The 23,726-nt window shown below is 46.7% G+C and overlaps 1 protein-coding gene across 3 annotated transcripts in view; it reads left to right on the top strand.

Annotated features, from left to right (window-relative positions):
• Trpm1 (transient receptor potential cation channel subfamily M member 1) overlaps positions 1-23,726 on the top strand; it is a 121,794-nt gene that overhangs the window by 64,026 nt on the left and 34,042 nt on the right. For 2 of the 3 annotated variants that reach the window (XM_021187332.1, XM_021187338.1), the window contains exons 11-18: positions 5,901-6,071; positions 7,324-7,458; positions 8,465-8,515; positions 11,989-12,129; positions 12,875-12,904; positions 15,021-15,313; positions 18,363-18,591; positions 23,320-23,442. In XM_021187332.1, coding sequence (XP_021042991.1) covers positions 5,901-6,071; positions 7,324-7,458; positions 8,465-8,515; positions 11,989-12,129; positions 12,875-12,904; positions 15,021-15,313; positions 18,363-18,591; positions 23,320-23,442 — 1,173 coding nt within the window. Of the gene's footprint in view, positions 1-5,900; positions 6,072-7,323; positions 7,459-8,464; positions 8,516-11,988; positions 12,130-12,874; positions 12,905-15,020; positions 15,314-18,362; positions 18,592-23,319; positions 23,443-23,726 lie in introns of those variants that run through there. The other variant, XR_002380098.1, reaches the window with a different exon arrangement.

A 23,726-nucleotide genomic window follows, 5' to 3' on the forward strand; every position in this document is an offset into this window, starting at 1 on the left:
CCTATGTGGGCAAGATTGGTCTTGAACTCCTGATCCTCCTGGCTTTTACCTCCCTCATGCTGAGGTTAAAGGCATTCGCCACGGTGCCTTGCGGAACTGTTTTGTGTTTAGAATATTAATTGTGACTCGTCATGGTGCTGTGTTAGTGGGTCCTTGCTCATGATGTGGATCTCTGGAGATGATCTGAGGGTTTGCTGATCTGGGTAATCCATGAGATTACTGGAAGATGTTGCCGTTTAACATCAAAGCAACAAAGGCTCTGAGCACAGACTCCACACTGAGTGGGTCTTCCTGAGGAAACTAACCACCGAACCTTTCATCATTGCTGGTAAAAGAAGGTTCTTAGCGTTTGAAAGAAGAAAATAGATCATTAAAATTAACTGCAGCAATTCCTTGTAGAGAACTTGAGTTTTCAGGCTGTTTCATGAAGCTTTGGGGGGGGGGTGTCTAGGGAATGCCATGTGTGATGTATATGTAATGTGGTCGTTGTGTCTGGTGTCTCTGGTCTCCTATCTGTGGTGTGGTTTAATGTATTGGATGAAGCAAATCTGTGCACAGCATGTGTGTGGAGGATGTGACTTGTGATATACAGATGTAGTTTAGCATGGGTGGTGTTTGTCAATTATAAATAACATGTATCTAGTATCTGTGTGAATGTGAGGGAATACACACATGTAACTTTCATGTATATCACATCTGTAGGATAGTGTCTGTCTGTTTGTTCTCTGTGATGTGTTTGTGGTATGATGTGTGGGTGAGTAATACATGTGGGCATGGGTAGTGATTAGCAGGTGTGTGTGTGCATATGTGTGATTAGCAGGTATGTGTGCATGTACATGTATGTGATTAGCAGGTGTGTGTGTGTGCATGTGTATGATTAGCAGGGGTGTGTGTGTGATTAGCAGATGTGTGTGTGTGTGTGATTAGCAGGTGTGTGTGTGTGTGTGTGTGTGATTAGCAGGTGTGTGTATGTGATTAGCAGGTGTGTGTGTGTGTGATTAGCAGGTGTGTGTGTATGTGATTAGCAGGTGTGTGTGTGTGATTAGCAGTTGTATGTGTGCGTGTGTGTGCATTTGATTGAGGAATATTTTGTATGTTTGTGCCTATGACAATGTAAATGAAAGAGAGTTAGTTTGTGTGCAGTCAGAAGATTGTGTATGTTGTGATGTATGGCAAGCTGTGTGTATGTGCACACACATGTGGCCGTGGTAGACAGAGTCTCCCATGTCCCAACCATATCATGGCTTCTAAGACCCCAATTATATCATCTACCTGATTTTCCTCGTGGCTTGAAGCAAATGCCATCAATACCCTTAGCACACATAGCAAGTGTGATAAGTGACTCGGGCATCCTTCAGTTACTCTTTCCATCAAAGCAATTTCTTTGCTCTAAAAATTAGAGCATAAGCCAGACTATAAGGCTTGTGATGGGCTAGAAAGACACATAAGGATCCCAAAGGAATGCTAAAGACACTATTTCCAGCAATAATTGCTCAACCCATATTTGAAGTTCAAAGCAAAGTTTCCTCCTTGTGGATGTGGTCCATTGCAACCCACATCCTTTTAAGGGTGTGGCACCTACAATGTAATACTCTATGTAGGGTGTGGCCTCACCTGCACAGCACAGATGAATATCACCTGTCTGTGCCGGCTCTGCACACACCCTGGCCCAGAAACAGACTCACTTCACCCCTGTTAACCCAGGTGCAGAAATCCCCACAGGTTCTGTCATGCATACCTCCTGCTACACAACCCCTCCCCCAATTCCACAGCTCAAAGGGCCAGGCAGGTGGCACCCAGGGGAAGGGGTGAGTTAAGTAGGATGAGGATTCTGTTTCTTGTTATTTTTCACTTTGCTATGTTTAGTCTACCATGTCGCAACCGTATCACATTTTGTTAGACTCCAGTTGTATCATCCACCTGATTTTCCTAGTGGATGAAACAAAGAACATCAATACCTGGTCACTTTCTAGGCTACCACTCTTTTTGTCTTCTCTGGGATTCTTCCATAATATTCCATTTTAACCTATTATGACAGCTAGTGTGGAGCGTCCACATTTCAAGTGTATGATAGCTACATTCAGCCATCAGCTGCCCTCTTCCGGAGTGTAGGCTCTGCCAGCCTGGGCTACAAGCTCTGCTTCTGAGGTTACCCAGAGTTCTCTAGGCATTCTGGAAGGTAGCCAGGAAGCCCAGTAGGGGAGCTCATTTGAGCAACTAGAAGCTCTCGTCCCATACCAGCCACACATGTCGTGCCTTCTCCACTCCCAGCAACAGCAAGGCCAGGAGCTGTGGCAGGGAGATAGGCTGCCACTTCACACTTGCTCCATGTGTTTTCAAAACTGCGTACTTTTATTCACTAATTTAGGAAATGTTGGTTGACAGTTGTGTCTTGTGTCTGGGGCCCTCGTTCCATGTGCTGGGGACACAGAAGTTAATAGAATAGACTCACAAGAGCCTTTGACGAGGTCTTCATTGGGGCAGATGTGAAGGTGGGAGACTGAAGACAGAAGGAGGCTGGCGTGAAATGAAAAAAAACCAGATAATTCTTGGATTCCAATGTGTAGGAAGTGGACAGCGCCTAGAGGGTGCTATTTTGTGATGGGATTCCAGGGGAGACACTGCTGAGTGGACCCTGGGTGATTGACAGGTAGATGCTGGCTGCTGGGCCATGAGGAGTGAGCACCTTCCCTGCAGGGGGCAGGGCAACTGAAACCAGCAGAGGCAAGAAAGGAACAGGCAAAACAAGTGCAGGGAAATGGGGACATTATGGTTGGAATACAAAGCAAGACAAGGGTGACTCAGGGGAAGGCTGAAAGCCAGGATGTGTGCTTCTGAGTCCTGCAAATACAACCCGGGGCTGAATGCCAGGGTTCACAGAAGACATTTTTGTTTTTAAAGCAACAGTAAGTATCTGCTATCCTGTTATCCTGTGGTGGCTGGTGTACACCTTTAATTCTAGCAGTTGGGAGGCAGAAGCAGGTGGAACACTATGTGTCTGAGACCAGTCTGTTCTACAAAGTGAGTTCCAGGCCTGTAGGGTTACACAGTGAGAGACCCTGTCTTGAAATGAGAGAAAGAGAGATATGGGAGAAGGAGAAGGAGAAGGGAAGAGGGAGAGGGAGAAGCCATATGGTGTGTGTGTCCATCTAGCCATCAATGAATTCTAGCCGTCATGAGTAGCATCGCTATGGATGTGGGTGTACGGGTGTCCATTTGAGTCTTCCCATAAATTCCTTTGGGAATATATCCAGAGGTGAACTTCTGTCATAATTCATAATTAAGTGATAATTCTATGTCTAATTGTTTGGGGTGGTTACCAAGGCATTTCCACGACACTTTCATAATTTTACATCTGTACCCAGAGTGCACCAGAAACATTCATATTTCTCTGTCTTCTCAGAAACACGTGTTATTTTCTGTTGTTTTTTTTTATTGCTGTTTTACCGTAACGGTCGTCCCAGTGGGTTAGGACGGTACCTCAGCTGGCTTGTATTTGTGTTTTCCTTCATGGTAGTGAGCATCTATGCTGTCCACTTGTGAAATTCTTTGGAGAAACAGCTATTCAACTGTTTTGCTTGTTTTTGAATTGGAGTTTTGTTGTTGAGTTTTAGGAGCTCTGTATACATCCCGATAATCCCTTTTTATATGTCTGATTTGCCATATATTCCCTCATCCGGTAGCAGCGGTTCTTGGCCTGTGGGTCGTGACCTCTTTGGGGGTCACATATCAGATATCCTGCATAGCAGATATTTACATTATGATTCATGACAGTGGCAAAATTATACTCATGAAGTAGCAACAAAATAATTTTATAGACTTTGGGGGGGGTCACTGCAATATGAGGAGCTGTGTTAAAGGGGTGCAGCATTGGGAAGGGTGAGAAGCACTGGGCTACAGGCTGCCTTTCCTCTTCTGGCATTATCATCATTGTCACTATTATATTCTCTCTCTCTCTCTCTCTCTCTCTCTCTCTCTCTCTCTGTGTGTGTGTGTGTGTGTGTGTGTGTGTGTGTGTGTGTGTGTTGTGTGTGTGTGTGTGTGTGTGTGTGTGTGTGTGTGTGTGTGTGTGTGTGTGTGTGTGTGTGTGTGTGTGTGTGTGTGTGTGTGATTTCTTTCTCCAGGCTGTAGCTTTTCCCACACCTTTCCCCATGTTTGTGATACAGCAAAGAGGTCCAGGGTAGAGCTGGCCCCATATTATTTGGAGCCTCAGCCTCCAAAACTGTAGGCTCGATATACAGTGTCCAGCTCCTGGTATTTCACTGTAACAGCAGAAAGTTGACTGATACAGAAGTAAGAAGTCTCTGAGACACGCATATGCCAAGTTCACCAGAGGAACTCTGGGAAGGAGAGTGGGCTGAAACTGGGCAGGGAGGATTGTTCATCAATAAATAAAGACCCGTGGTGTGAGCACGGGTGAGGCTGCTGAGGAAGGGAGCAAAATGAAAGTGAAGCAGGCTAAGGGCAGAGCTTTGGCGTTGAGAAACACTGGCCACACAGAAAAGAAAACCTGGAGCTTGTGGTGCCCAGGAACCTGGCAGAGATGCCTAAGGAAAGAAGCGGCTATTGAGTCAGATGGCCTAAGGGCATGACATGAAGGGAACTGGGCGATGCCTTGGATGTGGACATCAGCACTGTCTCTGGTGACCAAAACCAGAGGAACGGACAGACAGAAAGATGCATCAAAGCAAGCAGAGGAAGAAGTAAGGAGTGGGGAGTGTGTCTGTGGACAACCCACCAGCAGTGCCTGATGGGAGGAAGGTTCTGGGGAGAGGCCATCAGCAGAGGGTCCAGCGGTTCTGACACTGGCTGTGTTACCATGACAGGCCCCTCCTCCCACACTTACCAGGGCATCAGGCCCACTTCTCTCTCCCTCCTATTCCACTGAGTGAGCACCCTCTGTCCCTGAGGCCTTCAGTCTGTCACTGTGCTACACTGAGCCCTTGAAGCTTCCAGTTCATCACCACACTGTATGTGTCCTCAAGGCCTCCCAGTCTACCACCACATGCATGTGCCCCTGAAACCTCCATCCACCACCACATGCATGTACCCCTGAGGCCTCCCTCCCTCCCTCCATTACCACATGCATGTGCCTGAAGCCTCCGTCCATCACCATATTACACAGCTCTAAGGTACCTGCCCGAGCTGTTTTAGCCATAATAATCTCTAGCTCACATTTCTCCTGAAATAGCATAGCAGCTTGCATGATATCTTTTGCCTCTGATCCATTCACAGTCACATTCTCCCATCATTAGAGGACTATCAGCACACCTCTGGTACCTTTTAGTTTGTGTCTCAGCATCCTTTCCTTAAAATATACCCATCAATCAACATGTTCTTTGCTTCAAATATTGCATTCATCCAGTGCATCAGGCCAACTAACTCTTTGTGCCCATCAGGAACAGTGGTTCACAGCATCAAGATCTTCATCAGACAGCCAGGCCACAGTGACTGTTTGTGTGTGTACATGTGTGTATGCCTGTGTGTGCTGGTGCATATGTGTCTTGGGTGTGTGCATGTGTGAATACTCATGTATATGTTCATAGCATTAACCATGGATGCATATAACTTTACCATGTGCACACAGAGGCATTGTTTGCAGGAATATGAATGTGTACCTTACAATGTGTACGTGCATCTGTTCTATTCGTGTGTGTGGATGTGTGTGAGTCTAAGGTGGGTATGTCTGTGTGAGTATGTGTGTCTATACTTATGTGTATGTGTGTGTTTATGTGTGTGTGTGTATGTATGTGTGGTGTGTGTGTGTATACGTGTGTGTGTGTGTGTGTGTGTGTGTGTGTGTGTGTGTGTGCATGTAGAGTTCAGGGTGTCCCTGTGCGTATCTTAAAATGAGGGGCAGTCTTGGTACCTGTTCCCAATGTGTTTGTTGTGGATTGCAGCCTCTGGGAAGCCTGGCCCCTCCTGTGGACACCAAAGCCGCAGAGAAGGAAAAGAAGCCACCCACAGCCACCACCAAGGGGAGAGGAAAAGGAAAAGGCAAGAAGAAAGGCAAAGTGAAAGAGGAGGTGGAGGAGGAAACAGACCCCCGGAAGCTCGAGCTGCTGAACTGGGTGTGTGCTCACATGCTGGTGTCCTTGCCCGTGTGTGTCTTCAGAGCTCTGCACTGGCGTTCCCCAAGTTCTCCAGAGAAGAGACTCCCTTGTTCCCTTTGCTTCATCCCTGCCAGGATGGGGGACAGATGGGTTAATGTCAATACTTCATGGCAATAGTGTGTTCTCTTCAATGTAGCTGTCGGTGGTCACAACCGGTTCATAAGGAGGAGTGGCTGTCCCTGTGGCATGTGCTTGTCACTTCAGAGTCCCTGCTTGCCAGTGTCTCAGCAGCAGGGAAACCTGGAAAACATGCATGGATGGCTCCAGCCTCCCAAGCCGAGTAGCTACTGCTACCCACCCATCACCCCTCTCTACACTACCACTTCAAAAGGGTTTTGTGGCATGAATTCTAAATATGTGGTTTGTTTCCCATATTTTCCTGCCCCAAGTGTCTGCATGCCTGCCAAGCAGAGAGAGCTACTACTGGGTAAGATGACCAGAACTTCCTTTCAGAGTGGTACCTTCGTTCCATAAATAGGAGCGTGTGATCATCACTCACCCAACAGCACCCTAGTGGACTATGACATGCCCACATGGTCTGACCACTGCCAAAAAATGCTCCTCAGTCAAGGAAACAGCAGAGAGAAACTTAGCAGGGCAAACATTGGGATGGCTGTCTTCAACTCATTAGAAATGTGTTTAGATTCATTTATTTTTACTATTTTACATGTGTACGTGTTTTGCCTGCATGTATGTATGCATGTGTGCCACCATGTACATAACTAGTTCCTACAGAAGTCAAAAACAGGCACTGGATCCCCTGGGACGGGAGTTAGCAGAGAGGTTGTGAACTACCAAGTAAGCGCTGAGAATTGAACCTGAGTCCTCTTCAAGCACAAGAAGAGCTTCTAACTTCTGAGCCAACTCCATGGCCTCTTTGACCCCGTTTTAAGAGATAGAATCCCTTACAAACTTTGACAGAGCATGAGGGGACCAGACTGAAGACAGAGGGGAGCCGGTTAAAGGCAGGTTTTTTCCAAAGGAAACAACTTTGGGAACCACAGACTGTCATGCAGGTCCTTAGTACAGCTCTTGACAGGCATATGTGAGGCTGTAGGCTCAATTCCCACACCAGGTTAACATAACATGCCCCCAACACACACATGCACGCACACGTGTGCATAAAACCAACAAACAAAAATTCAGAACATTCCAGAACTTTTCCATGGGATGTCTCACGCCTGGAGTCTCCCTTCTGGATTTCCCGCAGGTGAATGCCCTGGAGCAAGCCATGCTGGATGCTCTCGTCCTAGATCGGGTTGACTTTGTGAAGCTCCTGATTGAAAATGGAGTGAACATGCAGCATTTCCTCACCATCCCGAGGCTGGAAGAGCTCTACAACACCGTGAGCATCCCGGGAGGAAGGGTGGAGACGAGCTAGCACCGCGAATACGCTCATCACTGACGAATATTATCCCCCTCAAAAGCAGGGGGTGGGGCAAAGTATAGACTGGGGCAGCTTCAGCCAGAAGATGCATATGTAGTGGGAGACATCTCCTTCTCACTTGCTCCTGGCCAGTGTGCATTCATCATATTCTTTAGCAACTAGGCCATACCAGACAGCCAGTCCTTCCAGCTGCAGTGGACAAATGATCCTCACTGCACAGTGGGCTCACCATCTCTGAGGTGTCCTAAGATGAAAATGTACTCGATGGTCCCAGCCCACTGAACATCACCACTTAGCAACACAGACCACTGAAGCATCAGGCGTTTCCCTGGGGCATGGGACTTACCAGGAGCTGCAGCTCATGGGACTGTACATCACCAGGCTGGGGAAAGGATTCAGATGCAGTTTATCGTGAAGGCCTGTGTGGTGCTCATGCCGACAGGAAAAAGTCTGAAACAGCCAGATAAACCATAGTAAGCCTGTGTGTACACCCTATGCTTGTGAAGCAAGGGGACGTCGCATCCTAAGGCATCAGCAGACTGAAGAGTCACCGGGGTTATTACTCAGTCGTCGCTTGGGATCCTTGGGATCCTTGGGCTCCCGGGGCTACACTGAGAACAAGGCTTAGCCGTCAGGAGCTGTGCTGTGTCAGAACAGGAAGTGGTAGGATGGCATTTACCCTGCCTCCGCTCGAACAATTCAAGTTTTAGAAATGTGTAACCCCTTCCCAAGTCTGACCTTCGGTGGCAGGAACGGCGTAAAACATACAGGTATTTAACACTACAAGAACACCGAAAGTATTCAAAGTATTTCACACGCGTTTGAGTGTGGTAACCACAGTCAGTTGTGTCATAGAAGAAATGACCCAGTAGTACACTGCAAACTCCACATGTCAGTTGGGCAGGATTTTGCTCAAGCGTCGAAGAGCCAAGTGTACTTACTGTGGCTGATGCTTCCCTTTCAGAGACTGGGCCCACCAAACACCCTTCATCTGCTGGTGCGGGATGTAAAGAAGGTGAGCCCATTGCCCCCTTTCAAACCTCTGCCAGCATCTCTCGATAAAGCAATTCTTTTTTTTTTTTTCTCCAAGACAGGGTTTCTCTGTGTAGCCCTGGCTGTCCTGGAACTCACTGTGTAGACCAGGCTGGCCTCAAACTCAGAAATCCGCCTGCCTCTGCCTCCCGAGTGCTGGGATTAAAGGCGTGAGCCACCACACCCAGCGCTAAAGCAATTCTTAAAGACAATCTTCTGTTTCTAAGTTGTATTATCTTCTTATTTAGGATGTAGGAATAATGATTTTTGTCTACTCATAGTAAGAGTTTACCTATAACGTTAAAGAGAAGAACAAAGGGCCAGGGAGATAGATGACTGACTGAAGTTGGGATTTCTAGAATCAAGTAAATGCTTGGTGGGGTCTTCCGCAATGACTCCGCAGGGTAAAGGTGCTTGCCGATGAGTCTGATTGCCTGAGTCTTGTCTCTGGGATTCATATGGAATCCCAGAAGAGAACTGATTCCTAGTGATTTTTCTCTGATCTCAACAGGTGAACACTCTCTCTCTCTCCCTACACACACACACACACACACACACACACACACACACACACACACACACACACACACATATATATATATATATATATATATATATATATATATATATATATATATATATGTAAAATTTTTAAATCTAATCTGGATGGGTATGATGTCTGCCCCCTCCATAACCCTAGCCTGCCAGAGGTAGAGTCAGGGAATCCCTGAAGTCAGCTGGCAAGCTCCAGGTTCATTGCAGGCTCTACTTCAGTATATAAGATAGAGAGAAGTTGAAGAAGATACCAGACATCAACCTTAGGTCTCCATACACATGTGCACACATACACGCATATGTACTTGCACACACAAACACAGATACATATATGCATATCAAAAACCACATTCAGACGATATTTCAGAACTGAAATAGAGGAGGGGTTAGAATAAGCTTTGTCATGGCCTAGGAACACATTGACAACTGATTGGTTATAGTAGTGTAGCACCAAGGTGACCCCAGAAGTGCCAACGGAGGCTCCCCAGGAAGTCTGTGTGTATGACTGATGGATTACATCAGAGGTTCTCTCAGCCTCTGCAGTGTCTTAGGGAAACTGCTCTCCTCACTCTCCAGGGTTCCCCGCTATGGACAGCCTGTGTTCCTGTGGGGTTCCCTTTCCCAGTCCTACTCTGGCATCTCCTGTGTGCTGTCATCACAAGTTAGAGACGAGATTAGATTCTCACAGGAGCAACCCATCTCTCTAGAATGAGGGAGTGGGGCTCCTGGACAGAGTCCTGGACAGCCTGGTCACATTTCATATCGTTCTGCTTCCTCCCTCAAGACACAAGTGGGATACAGTTTAGGAAGTGCAAACTTTCAAAGTGAGAGCTACCCAAGTTCAAGCTCAACCGTTTCTCAGCTGAATGGATGACTTCAACAATCGCTCCTTCTCCTGTGACCACTCACTTCTCCCTTATCACTCAATTCCCTGTTCATAAACACGAGCTTCAAATCGCCATGGCTGCAATATGCAAGCTTGTTCCATTACACACAAATTTCCATGGCTACAATATGCAAGCTTGTTCGATTACACACAAATTCCCACTGATCCTGGCCCCTGCCCATGCCCAGACTCCTCCTACCACATTCCACCACATCTACACTGACCCATCTGAACATGGGGAGGCCTGGGAGGCTATATCCTGCCTGGGACACACCTCCTCACATCCTCATCACCCACTCTTTCTCATCTTACCTCACCATCCCTGCTCCCTCGTTCCTATGTCACCATCTCCTGGAAACCCTTACTCGCCCTGTACACCCCACCTTGGAATCAACAGACCCTCCTTCTGTGAGTGACACATGTTGCCACACTGGTCTCTTTACAGCCTCATCCCTCTCTCCCAGCATCCATCTCCTTAGAGAAGGCCTACCTCTCCTTGTCGCCAATAAGAGATCCTTGTGCTGGAATGTACTCATGTAGGAAACCCTGAGCTCAATCGACAACACTGAAAAGTCCCAATAGTAAGCAATACCCAACATGGCCAATGACCATAATCAGAACAGAAGAAATACACATTTTATTAGCAAAGGATTCAACCAGTATAAAAAGTCTGCTTATAAAAAGGATATTCAGTGGATCCCAGGGTACCAACATCATTTCAGTTCTTACACAACCAAAGACAATGGTGTATGACTCAGTCTGGGATGTGGAGGAGTGGCACAATGCAGGAAATGCCTCTCTTCAGGCCATTGCATCTCACCATTGGGACTGTGTCCCAGCAAACCCTCATGCACATTGATTAGATTCAGTCATTTTGGTAGCTCCTAGTCATCCCAGACAGCTACTGGCTGTGTTTTACTGAAGATCCAGTGTCTCCAGAGTCACTGAGTACCATTTGTGAAGACCTAGGTAAAATATGAAGGCCTAGATGGAATTGTTCAGGCCTAGGTAACTGCTACCCAGCTAGCCTGGTAAGAGAACTGCTTTGTGTGTTACCCACAATAAGCTTAGACCCAAACCAACCTCCCAGAAGTACTTTATGGTATTTGTTTTCATAAGCTGTCCCTAGGTTGAACCTCAATGTAAGAGAGACATCTGCACCTATATAAGAAACTATTTGAAATAAGACTTCCTTTTTGAGTAAGGGTTGAGTAAAGTTTAAGGTCCCAAGACCTCCTTCTATTTGGCAGAAAGAGACATATGTGGGTAACTGACACTCTGGTTGGCAAGTTAAGACTTGAATGTTAGACAAGGCAAGCCTCCTGCCAAAGATGAATTTCTCAACCAATGGAAGCAGGATAAGTGTACAACAAATTCGTGTTCCTAAGGAAACCCTCTATCCCTAAAGCTTGATTGGTGGAATAATTTGGCACAGATGTTTGTAGATCTTTGACTCAACGTCACAACCAGCTGCTGAGTCTGGGTTTGTGCTGCTGATTGATCAACCCTACCTGGGGTGTATGCTCAATAAACTACCTCTGACTGACCGAGATTGCTGTTTGTATGGTTTGTGAGGTAACTCCCGAACCTCATCACCGTTTAAAGCTTTCACTAGTGAGATTCCAGTTCTAAGAAATACCCTGGCCTCCTACGGGTTTCCATGAGACTCACTACTTCCTCCATGAAACTTGGCCCCTCCCTGAGGCTAGCCCTTCCTCTGCAAGGGCTGATCAAGGGTATGTGCCATCCAAATACATCTGCTGATAGTCCATGGCACCACACTGCTCCCTCTACCTCCATATGCCAGCTACTGATCACTCTAGCTGGCCATAGGTGTGCCGTGGACCCTATAGTAGTTGGGTGTCCAACTTTTTATTCTCAATAGAAGGCAATTTCTGGGATATGATTTAACCTGTCATTCCAGTATGTCATATGGTAACAGAATGAACATTGTTGTTATAGTAACGACCAGTTGCTCCTGGGATGGTGACACACTGTGAATCTTTTTCTTGCAGAGCAACCTTCCACCTGATTACCACATCAGCCTCATTGATATAGGACTAGTGCTGGAGTACCTCATGGGCGGTGCTTATCGCTGCAACTACACCCGGAAAAGCTTCCGGACTCTCTACAACAACTTGTTTGGCCCTAAGAGGGTAGAGCTCAGCAGACACGCAGTGTCCTGTGCCTCCCAGAGTGACGTGTGGTTCCTTGATGTGCTTCCCCATAAGCCCACCTGTGCAGAATGCAACTCTTCACCTCACCTGTCCCAAAGTGACACCACCCCGCCTCTGCCCTGACACCCAGTGCAGGGCCTTCTAGCTTTCACATGCTGCCATTTACATTGCCTCTTAAGACTGGGCCAAGCAGTGCAACCTGTCAAGCATGTCTGTCCTCCCTTCCTTCCCACGATAGCACCCCCTCTGGGCCCCATATCACTGCTCTCTCAGTTCTCCTCCCACTGATTGCTGGAGCTCCTGTTATCTTCCAAGGCAAGGAACAAGGGAAGCATCCACAAAGTTTAGGGCTCCCCGCTGTTCAACCATAGCCAACTTCCTTGTACATCTGAGTCATCCAGGACAGCTGCTGCAAGTCCTCCCCACCCTGCCCCAATAGACCCTATCCCTCCACCAAAATCAAAGTTAACCCCTGACCTGCCACAATGCTTCTTCTTGCTCCAGCCTGTTAAACCTCCAGTCACGTATACGTCAGATCTGTGGGAAGCCTTCGTTTTAGTTCTACTTATGAAGAAGGCTTTGTGTCTGTTTGTCCTTCCCAACTGACTTCTGTTGACAGAAGCAGTTTCCACATGAAAGTGTTGACCCATCTGGATGTTGTCATTAATTAATAGTGATACAAAATACTGAAACATACTTCTTTTACTGCCTCTTCGTTATGCAGCCGAAAGCACTTAAGCTTCTGGGAATGGAAGTAAGTGGAACATGTTTGTGGCAGTTTATTTACTATACCTTTGTCATTCTGTGGAAACAAAAATTGAGCAATGTTTTCCATGAATAAAGTACTTTGTACAACTCACCAAAATCTTAGATGAGTTGCTGGATCATAAAAAAGCTCATATACCTTTAAAAAATTAAACTGGTTTGTGCACGCACGTGTGTGTGTGTGTGTGTGTGTGTGTGAGAGTGTGTGTGTGTGTGTGTGTGTATGTATGCATGCCTGCTTGTGTGTGTGTATGCATGCATACCTACCTATGTATGGGGGGGCTGTGTTTTTCTGTGCACACGCACGTGTGTGTTTGTGTGTGTGTGGCCTGTGTTTCCCCCCCCTCTCTCTCTCTCTGTGTGTGTGTGTGTGTGTGTGTGTGTGTGTGTGTGTGTGTGCGCGCGCGCGCGCGTATAGCTCATGGTTTTCTATGTGTTTGGGTGTGTGTGGCTCAGAGGTTGTCACCATGTGTTTTCCTCTGTTGCTCCCCCCTGTATTTACTGAGGCAGGAGCTTTCGCTGAACCTGAAGCTTGCTAATTATGAGGACTCTAACCAGCGTGGCTTGGGGAAACCTCCTGCCTCTGATCTCCAAGGCCTAGGACTACAGGCAGCTGTGGCAGCCGCCCAGCTTTTACCTGAGTTCTAGGGATCTGAACTTAGCCCTCATACTTCAGAGACAAGCATTTTCTCCACTGAGCCTCATCTCCTCAACCCAAGATTATCAGATTTCTAAAAGTAATTTTCTTTTTTATGGGGAAGTTCGTATATGCATATAATGTGTTTTAGTCAATCAAATCCACCCTCATTGACCACTAACTCCCTCCAGCTCCTCCCATATCCTCCCCTCCCCATCCTTCCCTCAATGTAATACTCAGCTCCCAGTCCTGGTTTTGGTTTATTTTTAATTTCCTGATGACAGACACTGGAAATAAAAATTCATTTCAGACTTCCTTCCTCAAAGTTACTTCATCTAGACACTCGAGTTCACTTTTACAAGCTTTTACACAACATTCTGGCCTCTTCTGCCTGCCTAAGAGCTTCAGGGATGCGTAATGCTTATTCTGAGTTATCTTTTTAATTACATGTATGTGTGTGTGTGTGTGTGTGTGTGTGCGCGCGCGTGCGCGTGCGTGCGTGCACACACACTAATATGCATTACATTCCAGTAGAGATCACAGGACAACGTGTAGAAGTCAGTTATCTCCTTCCATCATGTAGGTCCTGGGAGTTGAACTCTGATCCTTAGCCTTGGCAGCAGAAACCTTCTGGGACACTGAGCTTTTAAAAATGCACCTATCCCCCACCCCACCCCTCTCTTTCCCCTCCATCTTATTTTTTGAGACGTAGTCTTTCACTGAAGCTGGGCCTCATTGATTAGCTAGACCAGCTTGGCCCCAGAGCCCAGGGATCATCTTGTCTCTGCTCCCTAGTACTGGGGTTATGGGAATAGGCTGCATCAGCTGGCTGTCTACACCGCACAGGGACACAGCTCCTCAGGCTGTACGGCAACCCTGTTACCTTTATTTTGAGGCAGAATCTCACTCAGTTGCCCAGATTTGCTGCTGACTCACTCCATAGCCCAGGCAGGTCTTGAACTTGCTGACCTCCTGCCTGGGTCTCCAGGTGAGTTGGTATTATAGCCCTGTTTCCACCAGGCCCCACTTAACACTGGTTCTCTCAGTTTCTAGTTCAGCTACATCTTGCAAACAAGTATTGTTGTTCTGCTGTGTTGGAATAGGTCCCTGAAGAGACAAACGGTGACTTCACCTTTCCTGTCGTGCTATCTATATTTGGTTGATGGGGAGGTCTGGGGGGTGTCTCCTCCGTTAAAGCCCTCTGAAAAAAACTGAAGCTGCTCACCCAGTGGGATAAGTTATTCAAATAGCAACATTCCTTGTCAGTTCACTTGGTTTAAAGTGATTTGCTTTTCATAATAAAAAATATGCGCTTTCTCAAAGGACTCAGTGTGTGGAGTGACGACCAGAGCCTGGCTTACCAAGTCTCTTAGCTGCTTCTCGGAAGTCTCCAGAACCATTCGTTGCCCATTTAGGGGGAAACTTTTTTCTTTCTTTTTTTTTTCTAAGTGTGTTTCTCTCCCCTCAGGATGATGAGCCCCCAGTCAAAGGCAAGAAGAAAAAGAAGAAGAAGAAAGAGGAAGAGATTGATATAGACGTGGACGACCCCGCCGTGAGTCGGTTCCAGTACCCGTTCCATGAGCTCATGGTATGGGCCGTGCTAATGAAGCGCCAGAAGATGGCGGTCTTCCTGTGGCAGCGTGGGGAGGAGTGCATGGCGAAGGCCTTGGTGGCCTGCAAGCTCTACAAGGCCATGGCCCACGAGTCCTCCGAGAGCGAGCTGGTGGATGACATCTCCCAGGATCTGGACAACAATTCCAAGTGAGTCTCTTGAGGGAATCTGAGGATGAGGCTGCCTGCGGTCTGGTGTTCTCCACCTTGAAGGCATGACAACTGTACTTCTCATTTAAGGATCATGTGTTTGAAGCTTACTCATAAATGGCCTTGCCTATCACCTCTGTCCGTATTATTTCTGAGTTGTTACTGGTTTAGTCTGTTGCCTTCTCATGCATATGATCAAAGACAGTAAAATAAATTTCTATAAAGAAATATTCACGGCTGCTGTATATAAACTTCAGCACATCTATGTGTTGGGCACTGGATGTCGGGAGGACTTCTGGATTTTTCTTCTCCTAGAGCTGGGGCAGATGTCCAAAATGGGGTAATATTGCCCTTTTCTCTTCATATAGACTGGCACTGGATGGACCTTCTGTCTAGCTAGTTTCTCCTGAGGGCAGGCCTAGCTAAGGAGAGCAGAGGACTGCCAGATTTCAACTCCAGATCTCCTTTCCCCCTACATTAGCTGTCAGAACCTGGTCGGGTGGGGCCCTGGACTTGATCGCATTTGGACTTGGTCACAGCAAACATTGAGCAGTTCATAGGCTATATAGCTCATGTTTCCTAAGCCCACCCTGATTCTGCAGACACGTCTGCCACAGTAAGCGATGATTCTGAATTTGCCTGCTTGGCCCTGCAGTCTGGGGACAGCAGTCTTTCCTGTAATGGACTGAAGGGTCCTGCTTTTTCAGAGGATCGTCGGCTGTTAAGAGAGACCAGCTCTTTGCAGGTTTGTCATGTGACAGACTAGAGAGCCGGAGGCCAGAAATGACGTTATGGGCACATGAACTTGGGGCAGTGGAGCCAGGCAGCTGAGCCAGGCAGTGGAGCCAGCATCTCACAGCTTTGTTTGGAGTCTTTCTGCGTGTGCTCTGGTTTCTGTGATTTCCACATGATGAGCTAGTTTCCAAGGGTTAGACCCCAAGGCTTTAAATGCTTTTCTCTTGGGTTTATTTTACTTTATTTATGAGGTTTTTGCCCATTTGTGTGTGTGTGTGTGTGTGTGTGTGTGTGTGTGTGTATCATGTGCATGCATGCATGGTGCCTGAGGCGGTCAGATGTCCCGATCTCCTTGAACTGGAGTTACAGGTAGTTGTGAGCCACCATGTGGATGGTGGGAACTGCAAGAGAGACAGACACTCTTAGCCACTAAGTCATTCCTCTAACTCCAGAACCCAATGCTTTTTAAAAAAAAGAGATATGTTCACCTACCTTGAGTTTCTGGATGTGGTCCTGCCTTCTAGAGAGTCCCCCCTTGGTGATGTGTCACCCTGAAGCCTAGCATCAGGTCCAGAAAATACTGTACACCTCAGAATCTCCAATGGACAGGAATGGCCATTCTCCTTCCCCCATCTCCATCTTCATAACTGCAACAAAATCTCCTATACATGGAGAGGCAAAACCAGAGAATGATAACTATGTGGTAACTATAGTGATAACTATTTTAACCACATCCCATGTCAAAAAAGAAAGAAAGAAAGAGAAAAAGAAAGAAAGAAAGAAAGAAAGAAAGAAAGAAAGAAAGAAAGAAAGAAAGAAAGAAAGAAAGAAAGAAAGAAAAAAGCAAAGGAGCTGGAAATGACTCTAGCTGTCATTAAATATTGGAATCAGGGTCATGAGGAAAAAAAAATAACAAACTATGTTCAAAATTCAGTTGTGTGACTTTCTACATGCCCCTTACTCCTACACTTCCCCTGCTGTGGTTCTGCATTCTATCTTGCCACTGGGGTGTGTGAACTCTGCTTGGGAAGACAAAACGGGTAGCATTAGGCTAAGAATTTAGCCTAAGATAGGGGGTCCAGCCTGGGTGAGAAACAAGGCAGGCTGAGGCTGAGGAGACAGGAGTTCCCAAACTCCGGGGTGTCCAGTTGTTCTTGGAAACCTCGTGGAGTCTGGAACTGGGGCCACATGGGCCTGCAATGACCAGCCTGGGGCAGGTGGGGAGGAGGGAGGAGGGCAATTCCAGGTTAGCTTAGCTGTGAGTGTCCAGGAGCATGGAGGGGCCTTCTGTGGGAGACATAGGTGTCGAGGATCTATATGATGAAGGCTCCTCCCCCCATAGCAGTGCTTGATGAGAGAGACAGTCCATGCTTGTCCGTACTGTTTATTCACTGTTCAGCATGGAAAATGGGTGAATACAACTTACTCAGAGAGGACCAGCGATTTTAAATACCTTTTACAAGAAGGAATGTCCAAGAAGGGAAGCTTATTGGCTAAACCCTCAGGGTGGCCCATCTAGATACCTCATTTACGTGGAGAACTCTGTGCTTTAAGATACATGACTAGGGGTCACAATCCTAATGTGGGGTGCTGTGGTCACATGCTCCAGGACTCGAGCCATATCGGGAGCAGATAAAACACCTACCAGTCTCAGATATGAGAATACAGGGGCTTCTGAATCGATTCAACCTTCCCCGTTTTTGTCTGGTGACACTTGCCACATACACCCTGCCATTAGCAATCAGATCTCTTGCTCTGGGCCCTATGACAGCTACACCCTGTATTATTGCACAGAGCATGTTGGAATCAAGGCCTTGTTGAAGTCTTACACAACACATGAAAAGCACACAGTTAAAAAGTTTGACTTTTAGCAAACATGTGGTGTGGACAACACCCACCATTAGAATCAGAACCTAACCAGCCCCCGCAAGTCATCGTGGTGCTCCACATGCCCCATTCCTTGGGGTTCCACTCGAAATCCCACAGATCTTGCCTGTTCCATCTGCCCCACTGTTGCTATGCACAGCCCAAGGAAAAGGGCTTTGTCTCCTTGGGACCTGAGGGACATAGCTAGTTCACCTAAAGCTCTGTTGCAGGAAGAGCAGTCAATCCCCTTCCTGACCAATCACAGAGCCTAATACTTGCAGCCCCTTCCTCTGGGGACAGGTTTTGAGAATGTACAGAGGACCTCAAAGCCACTTTCAACCCTGTGGTCTGTGTCTTATGGCTCCCCAAGTTACCTTGGGCACATATATTTAAGTACAAACTCATAACCTCTACGGTTTCATCACCTCCAACATCTTTTTCCCTCCAGAGATTTTGGCCAGCTCGCTGTGGAGCTGTTAGACCAGTCTTACAAGCACGATGAGCAGGTTGCCATGAAACTTCTGACCTACGAGCTCAAGAACTGGAGCAACTCCACCTGCCTGAAGCTGGCTGTGGCAGCCAAGCACCGGGACTTCATTGCTCACACCTGCAGCCAGATGCTGCTGACAGACATGTGGATGGGAAGGCTTCGCATGAGGAAGAACCCTGGCCTGAAGGTGGGTGTGCTGTGGCCATCAGGCTGGGATCACAGGGATGGGGGACACGGGGCTGAGCTCTGTACCTGTAGCTTATTCCATTTACAGTGGTCCTACAATACCGGAGTTCACTTTCCTTCATTTCAATTACCCCATCACTAAAGTGTTAAATAAAAAATAATCAATTCATAAGGATCCTTTTTTTGTTTGTTGGGCAATCCAGGGCCTGATGTAAGTTAGATGAAGGCTCTGCCACTGAGCTACACCCAAACTCCCTTGCTTGGGTTATAAATTGCATTCTGAGCAGCACAGTGAAGTCTCATATGATCACACTCTGTCCCACCCAAAACACACCATCTTCGTGCCCGGTATATCTACAATGTATTCTGTGCCTATCACTAAGCATCTAGCAGATATCCTGACTACCAGATAAACTGTCACAACACTCCAGTGTTTGTATTCAAGTATCCCTCAAGATCCTTACTAACAGTTTCAAAGAGGAGAGACTCCCAGGACACACCAGGATGTAAAATGTATGGCACGCCAGCTGTGCCACTAGGTGGCGATGCTACAGGACATATAGACAACGCACAGAGGAGGCACAGGTCACAGCATTATATGTTTCAGGCATCCACTGGTGGTTAAGGGGGGGGGGGGATAAGGAGGACACTGTATTCCCCTGAGCAACCCCACGAAGGAGACACTACAACAGTTCTAGCTTTACAGATAAGGAACTCAAAGCTTGGAGATTAAGTCGCCCAAAGTCTGAGCTGCTCAGTGTGGGATAGGACCTGAGCTGAGGTGGTCAGACACTCTAGTCCCAGTATAGCCAGCATGCCTGGCTTACAGAGCTCTTGGTATAGTCTGTGTTTTCAGCTGGAACCTACCATGACGGATCACGCTCTCCAGACAGGTCACCAACTTATGATTGAAGCACAGACCTAGGAAACAGAAGAGATGGCTCAATGGTTAAAACCACCCTTGCAGAGGATCCAGGTTCCATTCCCAGTACCACAGTGGTTAACAAATATCTATAACTACAGTTCCAGGAGATCCAATGCCCTCTTATGGCCTTCCCAGGAACTGCATGCACATGGTGCACAAACATACATGCAAGCACAACATCCATGTGCATAAAAATAAATTAATCTTTAAAAAATCAAATAATATATCTGACCTCTGTTTCTACAGTATTTTAGCTGACAATATTTTCCTTATAGGTGACTTAGGAGAGAATGTGGAACAATGGAAAGGTTTGAAGAAGATATGTTGGGAGAAAAATCACTGTTAACAAACCCCTATATTATCTTGAGAAACCTTTTGGTAACCCGACTGTCTAATGGTTATACTATGGTGGTTCTATGGGATCTCAGTGAGAATAGCGTCTGAACACGGCAGGTTCAGCATCACTTTTCTGAAATGTCTGAGGCCAGAAGTGTTTCCAGTTTCTTTTTAGGTTTGGAATTGTTGCATAGCCCCAATAAGCTATCTTGGAGATGGTATTCAAGTCCAAATGCAAAATTAAGTGTTTATATTCATTGTATACGCACAACCTAAAGATTCATTTTATTTGCTATTTCTAGGATGCCCGCATTCTGACTATGGCTCATTACATTAAGTCAGGTGACTTCCCACTTATAATATTGTATTAGGTTGAGAGTTTGGAGTATTAAAAATGCACTCACCGGGCAGTGGTGGCACACACCTTTAATCCCAGCACTTGGGAGACAGAGGCAGGTGTATTTCTAAGTTCGAGGCCAGCCTGGTCTACAGAGTGAGTTCCAGGACAGCCAGGGCTATACAGAGAAACCCTGTCTCGAAAAACTAACAAAACAAAACAATTAAAAAGACAGAAAAAAAAACAACCCCGCACTCATCCTGTATGGCACAGTGACTAGCGGAAGAGACTCTGCCTCTTAGAAATACAGATAATATGCCTAGCTATCCAATTCCACACAAGGCAAATTTGCTAGATTGATGCTGCTTATAGCTTTGGATATTAACAAATATAGTTTGTTTTCAGAATGGCAAAATCAAAGAGATGTTGAAGAAAACAGGTCAAGTGTGAAGTGTGGAATGTTGGCCCAGTATCACAAGTCATTGGCAGCACCAAAGCCTAGATGGCTACAGAGAAACAAGGCCTTTGTCTTAGTTTTGAATGGAGAAACACTTAGAACCTGGAAACTTTAAAACACACACACACACACACACACACACACACACACACACACAAACCTGGTCCAGCTATTTAACACGCATGAGGAGAGCCAGGGATGTAGTTCAGTGGTACAACACTTGCCTAGCTTGCTCGAGGCCCTGGGTTCAATCCTGATGTGGCAACAGAATAAAAAGTCAAATGCACAAAGAAAGCAGATTGTCTAAAAAGAGGCCAAGAGCCAGGCCAGCGCTGACAGTGCTCACCTGTGATGCTGGCTCTGTGGGAGGCTGAGGCAGGAAGGTTGCAAGTCTCAGGCTTGCCTGAGCTGAAGAGTGAACTCGGACACTCAGTGAGCTGTGGGCAAACCATAAGTAGACACAGGGCTATACTGCTTAGTGGTAGAACCCTTGCCTGGAGTGCATGATGCCCTGGGTTTAATCCCAAGTACTTCAAAACTAAATACAGAATAAATTAGACAAACATTGAAGCTTTGTTTTCAACATATATATCACAAAATATTATCAGATAAATATGTCCCCGTGTTTTACAACACCCCCCTGAGCCCTCCCCCACCCCCTGTGCAAAATGTATACAACTGAGTGAGAGGCACGTAGACTAATAATGTACAGAGGCTTGGTTAGACCTGAGAGCATTGTGCTCAGGAAGAACAGGATGAAGACAGAGGGATGCTTCAGTCACACAAGCATGAGGACCGAAGTTTGATTCCCCAGAACCCATATTTAAAACAAAAAAAACAACCAAAAGAAAGAAGAAAAAAGAGTCAGACATGTAGTCTCATCGCAGGGAGACAGGGTAGCTGGGTCCCTGGGGTTTACAGCCAGGCAGGGTACTTTAACTGGTGACTTCCAAGCCTGTGAGAAACGCTGTATCAAAACCCAAAACAGAGTAGCTACTCCTGTGGGATGACACCTGAGGTCCTCTGGCTTCTGCATGAGCTCATATAACACACACACACACACACACACACACACACATACACACACACACACACTGAGAGGGGGTGAGAGAGAGGGAGAGAGAGAGAGGGGGGGGAGGAGGGGGAGAGAGAGAGAGAGAGAGAGAGAGAGAGAGAGAGAGAGAGAGAGAGAGAGAGCGAGAGAGAGCTGATAGGTTGAATGAACAGCTAAAATGACCCCCAAGTGTCATGGATGCAGGTTCGGGGAAGCAACCACTATTGAACTGTTGATAATCCTTAACAAGAAAACTGAAGGGGAATTGAAATTCCAGGGTGAAATTAAAGCCACACATGCACACAAAGTTGAGGTTCAGGTTTGGTTGGGATTAAACTTGTAGTCTTTACAGCAACCAGTGGAGCACAGAAAAGCACCTGATAAAACAGCAGCGAGCCACCAAGTGTCCTTTGATCCTCTGGGCCGAGCTCAGCCCTTCCTCTGTGAGTCACATGAACCTCCCAACTCTCAGTGCACATCTTCTCATCATGCTGAAGTAGTTTTATATAACAGAGGTGGCACTAGATTTTAATGTAGTCACGTACTGGCTTTGTTTGGGTGGTTTGGTTTTGTGGTGCTGGGATCTAGTGCAGGGATGCGTCCATGCAAGCAAGTTCTCTAGCTAAGCCCCTGTCCCACCTTACCTGCATGGAGAGCCAGTGTTAGACGGTAGCTTTTTAGAGTCTGAATTACACACACCGTTGCTTGTCATTTCTCATCTGAAAAAACAAAAACAAAAACAAAAACAAAACTCAGTGGATGTTTTTCAAAGTCCTCATGATTCTACCGAATACCCAGTACACAAAGCCATGGCATAAGAGCAGGGATGGACACAGTCCGGGCCCCTAGGTAACTGACAAGTGTGGACAGCCTAACCTTACACATTTCACTGTATACCCAGCCCTCCAGGTCCGAGGATTTCATGTTCTCGAAATCAACCAAGCACGCACCAAAAGCCTCGCTGGAGGCTTTCAAAATGGCTTGGTGGGCAAAGGTGCCTGATGCCAAGCTGGTCAGCCTGAGTTCCACCCCTGAGACCCACAAGGTTGAAGGAGAGAACCACTTTCAAAAGTTGTGCTCTGGTTTCTACAAATTCACTGTGGCCTGTGATATGCACATGCCAGATGGGTGGTAGGTGTGTAATAAAAGAAAATAATATTTGTAAGTACATCTAAACTGAATGAGTATAAGCCATTTTCCCTCTTTACTCCTGAAGCAATATAGTATAACAGCTTTTAACCCAGCATTGACATTGCATTAGGTTAGCAGCTCTCTAGACGTGACTCAGAGCATGCGGAAGGATGTGTGCAGAGACCTGCCCAAAATGTGGCTAGCACCGGTCCATAGGCTACCAATGGGTGATATAAAAGAGGAAGGAGAGAAAGCCCCAAATGCTGGCTCAGGGGATCCCCCCTGCCAGGATGTGAGCTGCTTTGCCCTCCTCTTCCCTCCCCACTTACAATGAGTTAAAACAAGTCTTTCCTCCTAGAACGTGCTTTCTTAGGTGTTGTCACAGCACACACACACACACACACACACACACACAAAGTAACCGACAGAGACTATATTTTCCTAGAATCACACCACAGCTTAAAACTTGGTTTGTTCCTCCTCTCATAGGTCATCATGGGGATCCTTATCCCGCCCACCATCTTGTTTTTGGAATTCCGTACATATGATGACTTCTCCTATCAAACATCCAAGGAGAACGAAGATGGCAAAGAAAAGGAAGAAGAGAATGTGGTCAGTAGCACCCAAGAGGGTCACATGGCTCTCACTTTCAGTGTTAAAATTTGGTTTACCATTTAGAAAGCTTGCTAACAGGGGCACTTGGAGAGTTTTCCCTTGATAAGTCCATCCACTTTGTGCTGGAAAGGTCCACCTGCAGGCCACCTGCTTTGTGTTGGGAATGGCCTAATCCCACCTGCAGGTCACCTGCCAGGTGTTGGAGATGGCCTATTCCCACCTGCAGGCCACCTGCCAGGTGTTGGAGATGGCCTATTCCCACCTGCAGGCCACCTGCCAGG

This window comes from Mus pahari, chromosome 1 (assembly GCF_900095145.1).
Source record: "Mus pahari chromosome 1, PAHARI_EIJ_v1.1, whole genome shotgun sequence".
NCBI classification, from domain to species: domain Eukaryota; kingdom Metazoa; phylum Chordata; class Mammalia; order Rodentia; family Muridae; genus Mus; species Mus pahari.